Source organism: Colossoma macropomum, unplaced genomic scaffold (assembly GCF_904425465.1).
Source record: "Colossoma macropomum unplaced genomic scaffold, Colossoma_macropomum, whole genome shotgun sequence".
Classification (NCBI taxonomy): domain Eukaryota; kingdom Metazoa; phylum Chordata; class Actinopteri; order Characiformes; family Serrasalmidae; genus Colossoma; species Colossoma macropomum.
The window spans coordinates 8,455,564-8,471,771 of NW_023494785.1; the positions used below are offsets into that span (position 1 = coordinate 8,455,564).

Here is a 16,208-nt window from a genome sequence, read left to right on the forward strand (position 1 = left end):
TTACTTAATAAATGTTTGGAAATACATTCAATAATCTTAAAATAAGCTTACAACAATCACATCAGGAGAAATATTGGATATATCGACTAGATTTAAGATAATCTTACTTTACAAGATACTATTTTTTGCAGTGCACTCATATTTGTGCATCTGAATCTGTAACCAAAATGGATCCGTACTCCCTTATTAGCATTGTGCTATAAAGTGGTGTAATAAATAGTTTACTAAACAGTCTTAAATACCTATGAATCAAAAAATAGAGGTGGCCACTAAATATTTGTGCCCGGGGCTGATAACCTGATGATCCAGGTCTGCTACTAGCACTTCAATTATGCCCCACCAGTAGAGGTGTAGCGCCACCCCTGGTCTCCATCACTTTGGTATATGCTTAGCTGATGTAATGATCTACAGCGTTGGCCAACGGTCCAAGTGCCCTACAATGCAAACAGGGATTCAGTTCGGTCTGATTCCATGATGCACTGAATCGTTTCCTAATAAATCATAATCTAATCACTGGTAGGTCAGAGATTTACACCCTTATACTGTATGGGAATCATGGTGGATAAAGGCTGGAGCTCAATTCTACAGGATGGTGGATCTCCAGGGGCAATGATGGTGACCCCTGCTGGAAGGAGAGTGTGAGGTGAGAGCCATTCCCGTTCGAGGAGCATCCTGTTTTGGAGAGTGACTCGCCGTCTTCTCCTGTGGGTTTCTGGCAGAGGGGCCATGTTAGGGGCCACAAAGGGAGACAGTGGGCTGCCATGACTGCTGGGTTGAGAATGCAAGTTAAGAGATCAGCAGTCTCACGTGACCTCGTTTGGTCTCTCGCAGTCTTGTGTCATCTCACGCAGTCTCGCGTGGTCTCATGTGGTTGTATGGAGTCTCACGTGATTTCAAAGAGTCTCACGCGGTCTCAAGCAGTCTCGTGCAGCCTCACGTGATCTCTTGTGGTCTCACGCGGCCAGCAGAAACTGCTCTTGTTCCGGCGGTTTCCTGACCCAGGTGCCCAAGCTGTTCTCCTGCAGCGCCCGCACCCACTGCTCCTTCGCAGTCTGATAGGTGCCGGCCGCCTGCTTAGCCTCACAGTACATCAACGGCACGTCCCTCGAACCCGGAGCACACACTACCAGCTGCAGATGGAGAGAAAGAAAGGGAAAGAAGGAGAGAAGGTGGAAGTAGAGAGAAAGAGAGAGAGAGAGAGAGGGAAAAGGGGGTGAGAGAGCAAAACAAAACGAATGAGCCGGCACAAACAGGGAACTTCAACAGCTGTGTAATCTCCCCATTTAAATTTCACAAGCAATTGAACATTCTCTGAGCTTTTGTGCATTTCTTTTGTCGCGCGCTCATACACACACGCACACACACACACACACAAAGAGAGAGAGATAGAAGGACTGCAGCAGACGAAGAGGCGCGAAGAAAAGTAAAGTTTCTTTGGGAGATTAGTGTGTCTGCTCTTGCGTCTCTGACTGTGCTCACGGAGCATTTGCCATGGGAGGCCGCTCAAGTGCTTTTCGAGATGATTACCAGTACTACTGTCATTAGACTTTAACTGCCGCCATTTGGTAGAGCAGCCGGAGCTCCTCCATACATTTCCATGACTGTGCTTTACTTGTTTTCTTTTTTGGAAAGTGAAACTCATTACGATGAGAACTTGGTGCTACTTTTTTGATAAACTCAGACAGTTTCTTCAAACTCCGGGTGAAGTTAAGAAACAGTAAAAGCCTAAACTTCTCAATTTTGATGTTAGCGGAATAGTTTGGTAGTTTCCCCTCAGCACAAGTGTAGCTTGGTGTCTGAAGATTGCATATTTCATTTTGCACCAGGGCTACGAGGCTAATGTAACTAACAAGTAATACCCCAGCAATTAGCATCTTGTAATTAACTGCACGCCTAAATCATCACCTACCTGATTCAAACACCATCAAGTTAGTAAAAGAACATTGTGGCCAAAATGAAAAATGCAATTATAGCTATGTCACCTCCTGTGTGGTGGCAGTAGTGCCACAATACTCTCTAGAGTGACATTTTCCAGTTTAAAGCCTGGAAAAAACCCTGCTGATGATGTACAGTATATGGGCAAAAGTATGTGGACACCTGACCTTCACACCTATACAAGCGTCTTGGACATCCCTTTCCAGAATCATGGGCATTGATATGGAGTTGGCCCCCTTTGTGGCTATACCAGCCTCAGCTCTTCTGGGGAGGCTTTCCCCAAGATTTTAGAGTGTGTCTGTATGTATTTGTGCCCAATTAGTCAAAAAGCCTTTGTGAGGTCAGGCAGTGATGTTGGACGAGAAGGTCCGGCTCAAAATCGACATGTGGGGTTGAGGTCTGGGTTCTGGACTCTTCATGTCTTTACAGACCTCACTTTGTGCACAGGGGCACAGTCATGCGGGAACAGGAAAAGGCCTTATCCAAACTGTTGTTACAAATCTGGAAGCATATAATTGTCTAAAATGTCTTTGTATGCTGTAGCATCAACATTACACTTGAACTAAAGGGCCCAAATCCTAAAAAAACAGCCCCAGCTTATTATTCCACCTCTACCAAACTTTACTGTTGGCACTATGCATTTCAGTAGGTACTGTTCTTTGGACCTCCAACAAACCCAGATTCATTTATTAGACTTCCAGATAGTGAAGCGTGATTCATCGTTCCAGAGAACACACTTCCACTGCTCCTGAGTCCAGTGGTGATGACAGAATGTTCATGAACTGACTTGTGGCAAAGGTGGCATCCGATGGTACCACATTTAGAGTCAGTGGGCTCTTCAGTATGACCCATTCATTTGCCAATGTTTGTCTTTGGAGATTGCATGGCTATGTGCTTGATTTTACACACCTTTTAGCAATAGGTGTTGCTAAAACACTGTAACTCACACTGTCCACATACATTTGGCCATTACTGTGTATCTTGAAGGTGGGAAGTACTTTTAAAAAAACTACAACTGCTTTGGAGTGGATTTTGGGGGGGCACATAGTTTGAAATGTGTTTTTTTCCCACTAGCTGGTTATTGTGGAAGGAAAGCATACAGCTAGCATTATTGCTAGGAAGCAGAATATCATGTGGATTTCTTTATCACTGTAGATTTCCAGTGGGTTGATGTGTTGAGTAATGCATGCTGGGTATTGTAGTAAGAAAACAAAAGTGTATGAGGATTAAGGATTAAAAAATTGTGAATTCTGCCAAACTCATGAGGCTGAGGGATGCAATGCTGCCCTACACAACATGACATAACACTGAGGCCTCTAAATAACCTCGTATAGACTTGCTTATGTGTTTTCTGATTCTGCACGACATACCATTATCTATGAAACTCAACAAAAGTACGGGGGAAATTTAGGCTTCATTATACTGCTACAACTCTTTTTACCAACCTGACATTTCAATTATATAGATACCTATATGTCTTTCAGTATCCGAGCAGGTCTACTGGAGATCATATCGCATTTTCACAAGGGAAGTTTGAGGCGAGTCTGCAATTTAGATTAGGTTAGATGTGCTGCTTATTTATGTCCATGTCTGTGTGGGTTTAGTCTCTCCTACGTGTCTCTCTTATTATCTCGTCAACCCAAACAAAAGGACAATCCTGCTTACTGTCTGTTACCGACACTGTTACATTAGCATTTTTTCACACCCGCTACAAGAACAGCCAGTGCCATGCAGGGTGTTCTGTCTTCTCTGTTAATGAGAACTACTTGAGAGTGAGATACTCTCACTGGAGGGCGAAAGTGAAGCACTCTCAAGTCTTCTGAGGATCCTTCTTTTCTATTTTATAAGCACCTGAGGTTTTGAGGGTCCTTCTGTAATGAAAAACAAATTCAGGGAAATAAAAAAGGGACTAAAGATCTGTCTGGATCCTAGGAATGGAGCAGACAGGACTAGCGCACACCTTCTCAGGTGTGTCACCAGATGTTCCTGGAGAAGGAGCAGTTCTCACCTTGCGGTAGAGTCTGGTCCACCGCGTGAACAGTGCATGTTTGCAGAGTCGAGACGGTGCTCCGCAATCTCTTCGTTTCCCTGTGGACGCATTGATCACCTCCAGCTGGTCGTCTCCTGCGGTCCAGTTTACGCTGTAGCATGGAGCCTTCGCCTGCTGCCACCACTCACTGCTGCTAAGACCTGCAGAACACAACAAGAAGCAAACAGCTACCGTAAGTCTGCTGTTCTTTAAATACACTAATATTGTGTGTGGGTAGCAGTCATGTGTGTATGCTCACTTACTCCTAGACGTAAAACATGGTCATGCATACACAATTCAGCCAGATCCTGAAGAACTCAAGGTGCAATTACATGCATAACCTAATGACTTTTCATTATTTTCCATAAGAATCAACAACTTTAACCACAGAAACAGTCAAGTGATGCCAAACGGTCTGGTTTTCAGAGTGCTCTTGGAGAAAGATAATGAAAACAAACAAGGGACAGTGAGAGGAGTACAGTGCCCCCCAGGATGATCAAAACTCTTGGACAAATATAGCAAAAAGGCTATAAAATGTCTTTGTTGTTCACTGCAAATGTGGGAGTAATCTGACCTTTCAGTGAAGCAAATTACTGACTTAAAAATATTCCTGTTGCCAACTGCACTCAGTCTTATATTATAATGCTGGATATATTAGGAAAACACAATCTGAGACCACAGTGTTTTACAAACTCTCTCCAGATTCTTTAAAATCCTTGGTCTATACCTTGAAGCCTCTCCTCTTCAGCTCACCCCACAGGTTTTCAGTGGGCTTAGGCAGTGAGAAACCAAGACTATTAGATCCAGGTCTGTACTTCAGGCCATAAACATCAAAACGTGGTCAAAAAACGATGAAAAAAGCCTCAGCGCCCAAATGGGGTTCACTAACAAGTCAAAACTAGTCCCACCCATTAAGAATCAAAACACGATTGGTTGAGTCCACTGTCAGTTTATAATTATGGTGGTGGTTAATCAGATACATTAGGCCTTCTAATGGGAGAACTCGCTTGGTTGTGTCTACCTAGATATTGCATGGAAAAAATCCTGGCTGGATAATTTTCTGTTGAGTATTTCAAGAATTTACCAAAACTTACTATTATAGTATTATAGCACTTGCAGAGTTTAAATACAGCAATCATGATCATTATAATATATAAAAATCTACAGACACGTATATCCTTTTTTTATTTCAGAGAAATCATTAGGCCTAGAAGGCCGTGAGGGTTCCACTCTGGGTTTAGGTCAGGGGACTGGAATGGCCACTTTAACCCACTGTTTTGTGAATTTGGATGTATCCTGGATTCTACTGGATCTAAAATTTAGATTTTAATTTGAAGGAGTCTATGATACTTATATACCTTAACAAGATTTCCAGGGCCTCCAGAAGAAAACACTTCCCCAACATCACAAACCCACCACCATACTTCTCCACAGGCACTAGGTTCTTTTCTGTACGACCTCCACTCTTTTTACACCAAACCCATCTCTGTGTTTTTCCTAAAAGATCTTTTTTTTCTGAATTTTCAATTCCATAACAAGTCTAAGTGATGTTTTGTTCCAGGCATATGTGGTTGTTGTTTTTTTTTGTTCTTTAAGAACTCCTAAAGATTAGCATGTGCTTAAGCTGATTAACAACAAAGTCATGGTAACACTTTATTTAGATGGTCCACTGTAGATGCTTTGTAGATACCTAGTCTACCTTTAATTAAATACCTATTAAATGCAACCAAACTTGAAGTGTGTGAAAGGTTCTATTAAATCTGTCCCTAACCCTAAACCTAACTCTAACCTCAGTGCAAAACCTACACCTACTCCTAAACCTAACCTTAATGTTGTTGATAATCAAGTATCACCAGAAAGTTTTGGGCAGCCATCCAAATAAAGTGTCACTAAAGTCATTTCTTCATAGTCTGTTTTTGCTCATCTTTCCCAAGAACGCCAGTCGCATATGCTAACGAATGAGAGCCTGAGAGAACGCGTATATGATCAAGAGAGAGGCAGACCACTTTGAGAAGAGAGAGAGCATTAGAGTGGTATAGCAGAGAGAGGCAGGTCACTCTAGCCTGCTTAATTGCATGTGAGTGCTTGAGCGTTTCATTAGTGGCGTAAGCGCGTCGGCGCTATCTTCATGGTAAACACCAGCCGCAGACACAAAAGCTCTCTCAGACTCCTCAATCAGCACCTCTTTGCTCCGCCAATTAGCCTAGCACTCCATCTGAGCACTTAGAGCTGAGGACACTGCACAGGTTGACAACACGTTAGCACCCTGCTAACAGACAGCAGTGACACATGTAGTGCCATGAGATCTGCGCCGTGCTGAAACACACAGAAAGGCTCAAAGCAGGAGCGAGGCTGTTACATTGACGGAGACGTTCTGCGGGATACGGGTCTTTTTATTTCTATCGTTTATAATGAAAAGTGCAACGTCTGTCTGAGAAATAAAACCACAGTGTAGATGTAGCGTCTGGCTGTTTGACAGCTGAAAAGACACTTGCACATAAATGTGCTGTATGTCTGAACTAAAGCTTTTTATCAAATATTTGACACTCTAAACCCAGAGCATCTTTTCAAGCATGTATTTGAGTCAGAAAGTAAACAGATCGAGAACGAAGCACATGATGAAACCAGCTCTGAGTGTTGGCAAACAGATCGAGCTGCTTTGCTAGCTGTGGAATAATCCCCCACCTAGCCTGCGCCTTGCATGCGCGAGTCTCAATTCTCTCTTTTTCTATGCCTCCTCGAACAGGTGGAATGAATTGCCTGCCACCATGACAATGATCCTGTCTCTTATTGCTTTTCTATGCGGTAATAGACTCTCTCTCTTGCTCTCTCTCTCTCTCTCTCTTTCTGTTGTCTCTGTCTTTCTCTTTCTGTCTCTCTCTCTCTCTCTCTCTGCCTCTCCTTCTTTCTTTCTGTCCATTCATGCCTCATTTTACATCCCTCATTGACTCCGCTCCTATATCTCTCTAATAGACCATTTAATTTTTTTCTTCCATGAAAATCTTGATCAATTCCTGCGCCAGACATTGTTCTGTGACTTGCCCTTTATGGAGACTATCTCCACTAACAGTTATTTCAGCTTTAATTGAGTGCGTTTTCCTCACAATGCACGTCTTTGCACAAGGCAGATCGTCTCGTGCCTCTTACGTCGCCGCAACCGGCAGTTTTCCCACTGTAATCATTTGTTTCTGTGCCATAACTGCAGGATAAATTTCATGGCCTTTAAGCCATTCCTGCCCTTCAATTTGGCCATGATGCCACGTAAGTTTTCATCATTTTTAACAAACAAAGTGCCTCTCGCCTGAATTCAACAGCGCTAAAAACAGCATGCTAGCTTCAATTGTATGCAACAGTTTGAACACCTCTCACGTTTTGTTGATTTTCTAAGTGAAAATAAGTGAATAAATCCTCTACAGCATATGTGTCAAACACAAGGCCCATGGACACGATCCTATTCCGCCCGCAAGATTATTTTCATTTTCTATTAATATTTTCCTATTTCACCATGAGCTGTACTACAGTTCCCAGCATGCACTGCAATATAATGTGCGCTCCCATCCCCTCCCCAACAATGATCTATGGGACAGAGCAGAGGATGCCAGGTGTCTAGTTCAAGTGAATGGGCAGTTTTAAAAAACCTACAGTACACTGGGGACGTTTAAAGAGGTTTAACAGTGATCTGCAGCTAATGTACTCTATTGTTTTCAATAATTGTGTTTTGTTAATAATTCCAAGGACTTGCACATACATCTTTCCTTTTTGTCTCTCCCAATGTTACATCACCAAATACTGAAATTAAACACAAAAAAGGAAGTATCTAAATATGAATGGCTAAAATGTAACTGAGAAAAACGTAGTTTCCTTTACTCACTAATATACTTGTGCATAAGTAAAAGTATTATAATATAAAAATACGCAGGAGAGTACAAATTTATCAATGTTTTACTCAGGTACATGTATTTGGGTAAGTCTGACTAGTTGCTACCCACCTCTGGTGCTGAATAAAACCTGTTAAGGAAGCACTGGGTTAAACATTAATAGCAGCCAATACATCATAAATACATAAAATAAAACGTAATATAAAGTAAAACAAAGAATAAAATAATCAGCTGTCCAAAATTAAGTCTATATTCTGTTTTAACAAATGTATTCATAATGCAATGCTTTCAAATAGAAATCCCAAAGTTAAACTTTCTATATTGTGCTGATTTATTGAATGTAATTCATTACATAACTATGTATTCAATTGTGGCGGCTTTGAAAGAGTCAGACGCTCACAGTGCAGGCTGTGGTTAAAATAAAATTAATAAGGGCTAATCATAGCACAAAAACAGGCAAGGGTCCATAAACGGGCAAACGGGGAAATGCAGGCTAAGCTAAACCAGACTGAGAGAACACAAGCTAGAGGTCACTACACAAACAAGTCAAAAAGGGGTCAGGCTGGAACTGAGAACGAGAAAACAAGCAAGAAAACAAACCGGGATGTCAAACACAGAAATAAAGGCTTGGTGATACGCAGTAGACTGAAACAACACTTTGCAATAAGGCTACAGACACAAACAGGTTATATAGGCACTAGAACAGGTGTCAACAATCAATCATCAGGTGAATGAGAACGTGGATAGGTTGAGAGTCTGTGGTCATGTGATTCCCCCAGATGATTCTGGGAGTTAGCGTTCTGAAAGAAGTGCGGCGTGTTAGTCTCTGCTAAGCCAGCAGGAGGCGTGACATCAAGTAATTGTTAAATAGTACAACAAAAGTGACACCATTACTTGTAAATAGTACAGCAGAACAACAGTAATATCTCTAATAAAAAAATAAAAGGTGCCATAAAAGGTTTTTTGATGTGATGCCATCGAAGAACCCACTTTCAAAGCAATGGATCTTCTGTACAGAACCATTATTGTAAGTGAGACGTGCAAGTGTGCCCAACAATTTAAGGTTCTTCCTGGGATTGTACAGGAACCAGAACCAATTAGGAACCTTTTATTTATTATTAGAGTATAAGAGCAGTGGACGGTATAGTGTAGTGAGTAACACCTCTGCTTGCTACACTGTAGAATGGAGCTCAATTCCCTGTCTGGGCAAGCACCCTACGTTATACCGATAAGAGTCCTTGGGCAAGACTCCTAATGCTACCTTTGCCTAGCTGTGTAAAAATGATCAAATTGCACGTTGCTCTGGAAAAGAGCGTCTACTAAATGCCATGAATGTAAATGACAAAATTTAAGGCTATAAGGCTGTTTATATCCAGCTTTAACTGTAAGCAGATAAGTCTTGTAAGTGTTAAAAAGCAGGCTCTGTAGTGCACGCGTGACCTGTGTTTGAAGGACATCCTCATTGATTGAGGGAAGGAGTGCTTTGCTCCTCAGTGATAATAGCTCGTGCCGCTCCTGGGGACCTCTGTTCTTTATGACAGCGGGGCTTAAAATAACCAAGCCATTTCCCCCCCAACAACAGAGCCCACACAATGGAGGAAGAGCTCATCACAGCCCGCTGAAAAGGCTGCAGCAGAGGTGCGCAGGCCACCAGCCGCGTGGCGGAACCCTCCTCTCCACAATGGAGCTGATAAGGCATGTGATTAGATTGATTATGGGGAAGAAGGACAGATCCAATAGTGCGGAGGCCACAGAGAGCAAGAAGGCAGGAGAGTGAAGACAGTTTTTCTGCCCTTTTTTTTATGTCACGACTACTGGAGGGCAGTCAGAGTCGGGCGGTGTGGGTCACTGAGTGTTTGGGTGTGCATGTGCGTGCTTGGCTCTTTGCTTGTTTGCTATGTAAAGGTCACGGTTCTTCCCTCTAGCGGAGGTTCTTGTGGGTAAACACATTCTCACACAGAAACAGACCTTCAGCTCTTTGCTGTCACTAATACGAAATCTGGCACTGAATACAGACTCGTACGTTCTTTGAGCGCTACTCAGGAACGGCTGTAATGGTGTGGCCAGTTTCCAAACACTGAAACAGACACTTTCACAGAATTGTACTTACCAAACCATGTAATGCAATTTATCACATTTGTCAAGGTTCTTGTTAATAAACTACGTGCTTAACTACCAAGACTGTTCCTCATCAGTAGGGCCTCTTTGCTGGATCAGCAATACTTCACTTGTGCTTTAAGACTTTAATAACCAGAGCAAGAGTCTGATATTTTGGAGGTTAACTCTTTAAACTCTTTGGGTCCAATCAGTGGGTCCAATCTTCCATTCTTCACTCTTATACCTACATACAGTTGTATAAAATAGTTCAGTCAAATTGCAGGTTCTGTTGATTTTCTAAGTGAGAATAAGTTACACATCCTCTACAGAGAACACACTTCTGGATTTTAACACTTTGGGGAAAAATGAAAAGATCAAATGTGGCTTGTGCAAAAGTTATGGCACCTTTTAAGTTTCTGTTTTCTTGTTTCCATTATGTTAAACTCAGCAAATAAATAGAAATTGTGCACTAAAAGTAGCAGAAAAATGCCACCTTCTATTTTATTCCCAGTAAAGAATGTGTTACAACATCAACAAATTGTACTTGGACTGGGGGTGCTCACACTTTTGCACATGAATACCTTAGATAGTACTTGCTAAATCATTTATAGTAGTCAATGGAGAGCCTTAAGATTAACAACTGAATAGGTCACCCAGAGCTGCTGGGAGCTGGCCAAGGTGCTGAAATCCTTTATCCTAATTAGTCTTTGTATATTTAGTCAAAGTCAGAATAAGTTAACACATCCTCGAAAGAGAACACACTTCTGCACATTTAAATACACAATTAGTGCTTATTTACTGAAATTAACACATTGAAAGAACAGAAAACTTCAAATGTGCCAAAGTTATGCCACATTTTATATGTTATGTGTAAATTCAGCACATAAATTGAAACTGTGCATTAAAATGAGAAGAAAAATGCCATATTTAAGTTCGTTCCCTGTGGAGGATGAACTTTTTTTCACTTAGAAACTCAACAAATGTTTTTATTTGACCAAAGGTCTTACAACTGTATGCAAAAAACAAACAAACATCACACTTGCGTATTCAGTCCATTTAAAGACCAATAATAAATCACCTGAATCATACCGAAAAAATGCAGCCAAATCAAACTGAATCTTGGTGAATCGTGAGATGTCATGATACGTTGAGTAATTATAATTAAAAAAATTGAATCAAATCATTTTGATGTACAGTTTCCATCCTGTTGAACTGTTAAGGCCCTGTTCACACCTGGAATTAACATTCATCTAGAGTGATCTGATCACAAGTGGACAGTGAGAAAAGCTGTTTTTATCTGCCATTTCCATGCGTCTCGAATGTGTGTTCATTATGATTGGAATTTTAAGGTGGGTGCCACTCATATTTACCACACTCAATGTACGAGCTGTTATAAATGTTTATATCCTATGGATTGCTAACACAGCTTATAAACAGGGATAAAAGGAGAGAAGATTAAGAAAGAATCTCGGCAGGGGCTTCTGCGTCTGCTTTGAAGATACAGTTGATTAGACAGTCCTTCGTTGCTCTCGAGGACACACTGGGACCCTTCAGTATTCGCACTACAAATGTTATTTGGCATATGCATCCCTAAAGTGATCTGATCTAAAACACATTAGATCCAGTTCACACCTGAACTTAACGACTTATGTTTGGATCACCATGTTAAAGGCTGGTGTAAATGGAGCCTAATTCAATAAATCTGTATCAACTTCACCTTCATGTGTTCAACACTTGTCTCTCACAGTCACACAACTCAGGAACTATCACCTGTGCGCCTGAGCTTTCCTGCACATGTTAGAGAACTGGTGTCAAAACACACTCGCAGACCACAGCACTGCCGGCTCTAGTGTTTCCCCTGTTCTAACACAGCTAATTCATCTCAGGCATCAGCTGATGAGTTGATTCAGGTATTATTAGAGCAGGGGACCCTCAGGGGATACAATTTGACGTGTGTCGCAGAGAGAGAAGATGGAGAGAGAGAGAGTAGATCTTGAAATATCATTTCAAATGTGTGTCGGCCTGGGGTCGGGTTCACGTCTCACCTTCAGCTTCTCAGAGCCCGCCTTCCTCTCATAATGTCTTGTACCCTGCATTATCCCCCTGCTGCAGGTTTTCTCTTTACTCATATTCTTCTTCCTATTTTCATTACCTTAAAACAGTTTTAATCTCCCGCATGCCCCCTGTTCCTCAGCTCTACATCAGTCCTGCTACAGCCATGAGGGGGGTCTGGCCTTCTAGCAATCGGCAGAAGCTGCCCAAAACGCCAGCCCATGTTCTCAGAGCTCTCCCCACTTCCCTCAAAACTGTCTTCTCTCATACTACCACCATGTTGAAGGCATGGTCTGAACTCACAAACTAAGATAATAATCAACTGAGTAGAGTTTAGTGTAGTTCAGTGTTTTCATCTTTGAGAGAGAGGAGAAAATCAAGCTGCTTCAGATCTGAAAAAATCAACAGGTGTTTCTGTCCATCCTTCCACTGTGAGAAGACGACTCAGCGCTATGGGTCTGAAAGGATGCGTAGCTGTTGAGAAGCTGTTACTGAGAAAAGGAAAAAAGAAGAACCGCAAATAAAACCCAGAAGCTGCTGGTGTTCTCAGAACAATAGACAATAGACACCCCAGAGTCCACAGTCAATATCACTGAATGCGTTTGGATTACTTAGATCATGAGAAGCAGAAAATGCTGAACCAGCTTCTAAGACTGAACTTTGGAGGTGTGAAAAATATTCCCACTGATTTTTAAAAAAAACTGAAAGTGAGTCTCCTAAAAGTACAACAAGCTGTAATAAAGGTAAAGGGTGGACAAACTCAATACTGAAAAAATATTATATTTAGGTGCTGAAGCTTCTGTATAATTTACTGTTAAGTATATGTTTCCTTCTTTCTTTCCTGATGCTGAAAAAGGAATAATTTGTACAGTATTATGTAACGTTCTATATATGGAAAAGGTCTTAGGCCTGTTTAGGTGAAAGCCAACATAAGCCTGTGTCAACATGGCACAGAAACAGCACAGCATGGAAAGTTTAGCCAGATTAAAGATGTTTGAGCTGTTTGAAGGATTTGAAATTAATTTGATTATTGTTTTATTAAATCAATACATACATATTTTTATTTATTTATTATCTAATAGTGGTTATTATCTCATGGTAATCTACCTGGTGTTATCATTAACAACGTAAGGTTTTATTCGACACTTTGAATGATGATTTGTTAGGCTTGGGACAAACTTGGACTCAGATAGGAAGTTGTCAGGCTCTATTCAGGTTGTGACCCAGGTTTCAGGCCTAATTAAAAAGAGAAAGTATGTGAAGCTGCCCTTACTGCTGAGGAGCGGCTGGTTGCGGCGGTAGCAGGACGGAAGTGGCCCCAGTCTCTCCAGCCTCTGGTTGAGTGTTCTGGAGAGGTGACCGGTGTGTCTCAAACTGCCCACCGTCAGACTGGTCAGATACACTGGCTCCACAAAGTGACTAAGCAGCGCCCCCTGCAGGCCAAGCACGTTCCATCTGAATAAATAAAAAGAGAGAGAAAGAGAGAGAAACAGCATTAAGTACAATAATAATAATAATAATAATAATTTCCACAGTAATAAAATACACAGTTATTGCCAAACTAAAAGACTAAACTGAAAGACTAAAGTTTGCTGATGTATTTTTTTTTTTTATTCATGTGGAAATGATGTTCTCATCGGGTCAATTTCAGTGTGCAGTCACAGTCTAGCCAGACAAAACAAATGTACTTGTTGATTTTTAGGAAAGAGTTTTGGTTGTTATGTCTGTGGAAATGCCAGACACTCTAATTAGTGAATTCAGCCACTCACCGCCCATAAAGCATTACCAATAGAATTAGATGCTCTGGAGCAGCAGCACATGAACCTGAGGTCACCATGCTCAATGCTGAGCAGCAGCTAGAGGGCTATAAAGCCCCCCAGCATTGGGCTATGGAGCAGTTGAACTGTGTTCTCTGGAGTGATGGAGCTCCATCCAGTACATTTAGGATGAGATGGAGTGATCCGGAACTGATCATCCAACATCAGTACCCGACCTCATTAATGCTCTGGTGGCTGAAAGCAATCAAATCCTCTCAGCAATGTTCCAAGATCAAGTGTAAAGTCTTCCCAGAAGAATTAGAGGCTGTTGCTGCAGCAAAGGGCCACAAACTCACTATTAACACCCTTGATTTCAGAAGAAACAGTGGATGAGCAGGTGACTTTTAGGGTCAACGTGTTTATGGACTACTTATCACTTTCTAAGTTCTGTAGTCCAGCCTATAATGTATGTACTAGGTCTGTCAAAATTAAAGTGGTAATAACATTCATATGTTAAAAGAAAACGTAATGTAATACAAAGGTAAACATGCTCCTGTCCCAACTTTTTGTGGACTGTGTTGCAGGTATTAAATTTAGAATAAGCATATATGTGAAAAACAATAAAGTTAATTAGTTGAAACATTAAATATCTTGTCTTTGTACTGTTTTTAACTGAATATGGATCAAAAAGTATTTGCAAACTGCTTTCTGTTTATATTTGCATTTTACCTACTTATCAACTTTAGAATCGGGTCTGTAAATAAATAAATAAATAAATAAATGCACCTCAGTCAGAGCTAATATCTACGTGCAGTGTGCACAAACATGATGTATCTTAATGTAACACACAAACCCAGAGGTCACAGCATCATCTTCATCACTGCAAAGCCCACATTGGCATAGCATGGACAAAGCACATGCCCGTGTTTGCATACTCACCAGTCACCTGCTACAGGAATGCAGGAGAGGAAGGAACAAAATGCCATCAGATCCCAAAAAAACACAAGGCATATTTTACCACGAGGTGATAAATGACACCGTATGGCTTTAATTGCGACCTCATGATTAAATGAAAGCATTAGAAAGAAGAAAATATTTTATGAATGCCTGAATTATTGAGGTTGAATTTTGCTCCCTGGTTGAAGCTGTTTTGCTCCTTTGCTTGTGTTCTCATATGCATAAGCTAATGAACTAACGAAAAGACAATCATTGACAAACATTATGCTGCTAATTTTTTCACCATTGTTCTTTTGGTTAATTAATGTCTTTTTATCGTGTCTGTAATTATTGCAATCACCTCTCTCGCTCACATCTCTGTTCACGCCTAATAATGAGCCATTATAGTTTTTGCCTCCCCGAGCAGTCAATTAACATCGACCGCTTTCCAGGAACGTCTCCAGCACAAGCCTGTGTACCTCAGAAACAAATCTGCAGCATCTCTCTCACCTATTCTCTCTCTCTCTCTCTCTCTCTCTCTCTCTCTCTCTCTCTCTCTCTCTCCCTGCTGTGGCTCTTTTAGAACAGACATGATTGAGCCCTGTGATATCCATTTGCCCAGGATTCAACGCTGTGAATTAGAAACATCTTTTAATCTCATGCAAGAAAAGACAGCCATCTGGCTTGTGTACGAACTTAAAGGGGTTGGCAGGGGTGTCCTCCCTCACCCCCATCCCTCCCTCAGACTTCCCTCTACGCCGTCCTCTCTCCTTCGCCCTGTAAAACGTGCGAGGCCATTAAAATAATGTGTTCATCTACATAAAACTCGACGGAATATAAAGGATCATATTCATAAGCAAAGCCATTTAAGCCTTCAATTAAAGCAGTCATCGACTTAATTAAACATCCACTCCGCTCAATCAGCTCCACATACCTTTGCTCTTTCGCAAAATAATAATAATCACCACGGCGACCATAATTCGGGGAAAATAAAAGCAGTGCACGTTCCTTTACTTCCCTAAACTAAGGAGACAGATATAAACCTGTACTGTACTGTGCCTTTATTATATTATTTAAACACTTTTATATATTACAGGAATTAAAAAAAAAAAAGAAATATGCAGAGAAAATGTCGATAGCCCATTAATGTAAGTTATCATGGCTGAAAAGCGCCCTCCCCCCAAAAAAAAAAATAAGCATGTAGCATAAGCATTATTATTATTTATTAAAATATTTATTATTGTGTTACTAATAGCTGTGTAGTTACAGATTAACAATACATGAAAGAACAATGTAACTACTGGTGATGTATTCACTGTTACAGATGGATTACAGCAGTACAGCTTATGTAAATACATGTGTGCATCAACTTCAGTTTTAGTGTAATTTGATAGCTGTAACTGTATATTTTCTTTTATGTAATTGCTCATGTTGTAGTACTCAAGTTGGGTCTTGTCTTGGTCATCATTTTAATTCTGTCCTTCATTTACATGTTTAAATAAAATCTGTTTGTTAATTGATCTT

At 41.0% G+C, this 16,208-nt stretch overlaps 1 protein-coding gene across 1 annotated transcript in view; it reads right to left on the reverse strand.

Annotated features, from left to right (window-relative positions):
• Positions 1-808: 808 nt before the first annotated feature.
• The window catches only part of adarb2 (adenosine deaminase RNA specific B2 (inactive)), a 275,159-nt gene continuing 259,759 nt past the window's right edge, over positions 809-16,208 (reverse strand). Inside the window, exons 8-10 of the mRNA XM_036582349.1 lie at positions 13,265-13,446; positions 3,944-4,125; positions 809-1,130 (exon numbers count right to left, since the gene is read on the reverse strand). Of these exons, the coding sequence (XP_036438242.1) occupies positions 954-1,130; positions 3,944-4,125; positions 13,265-13,446 (541 nt within the window). The 3' untranslated portion in view covers positions 809-953. The remainder of the gene's footprint in view (positions 1,131-3,943; positions 4,126-13,264; positions 13,447-16,208) is intronic.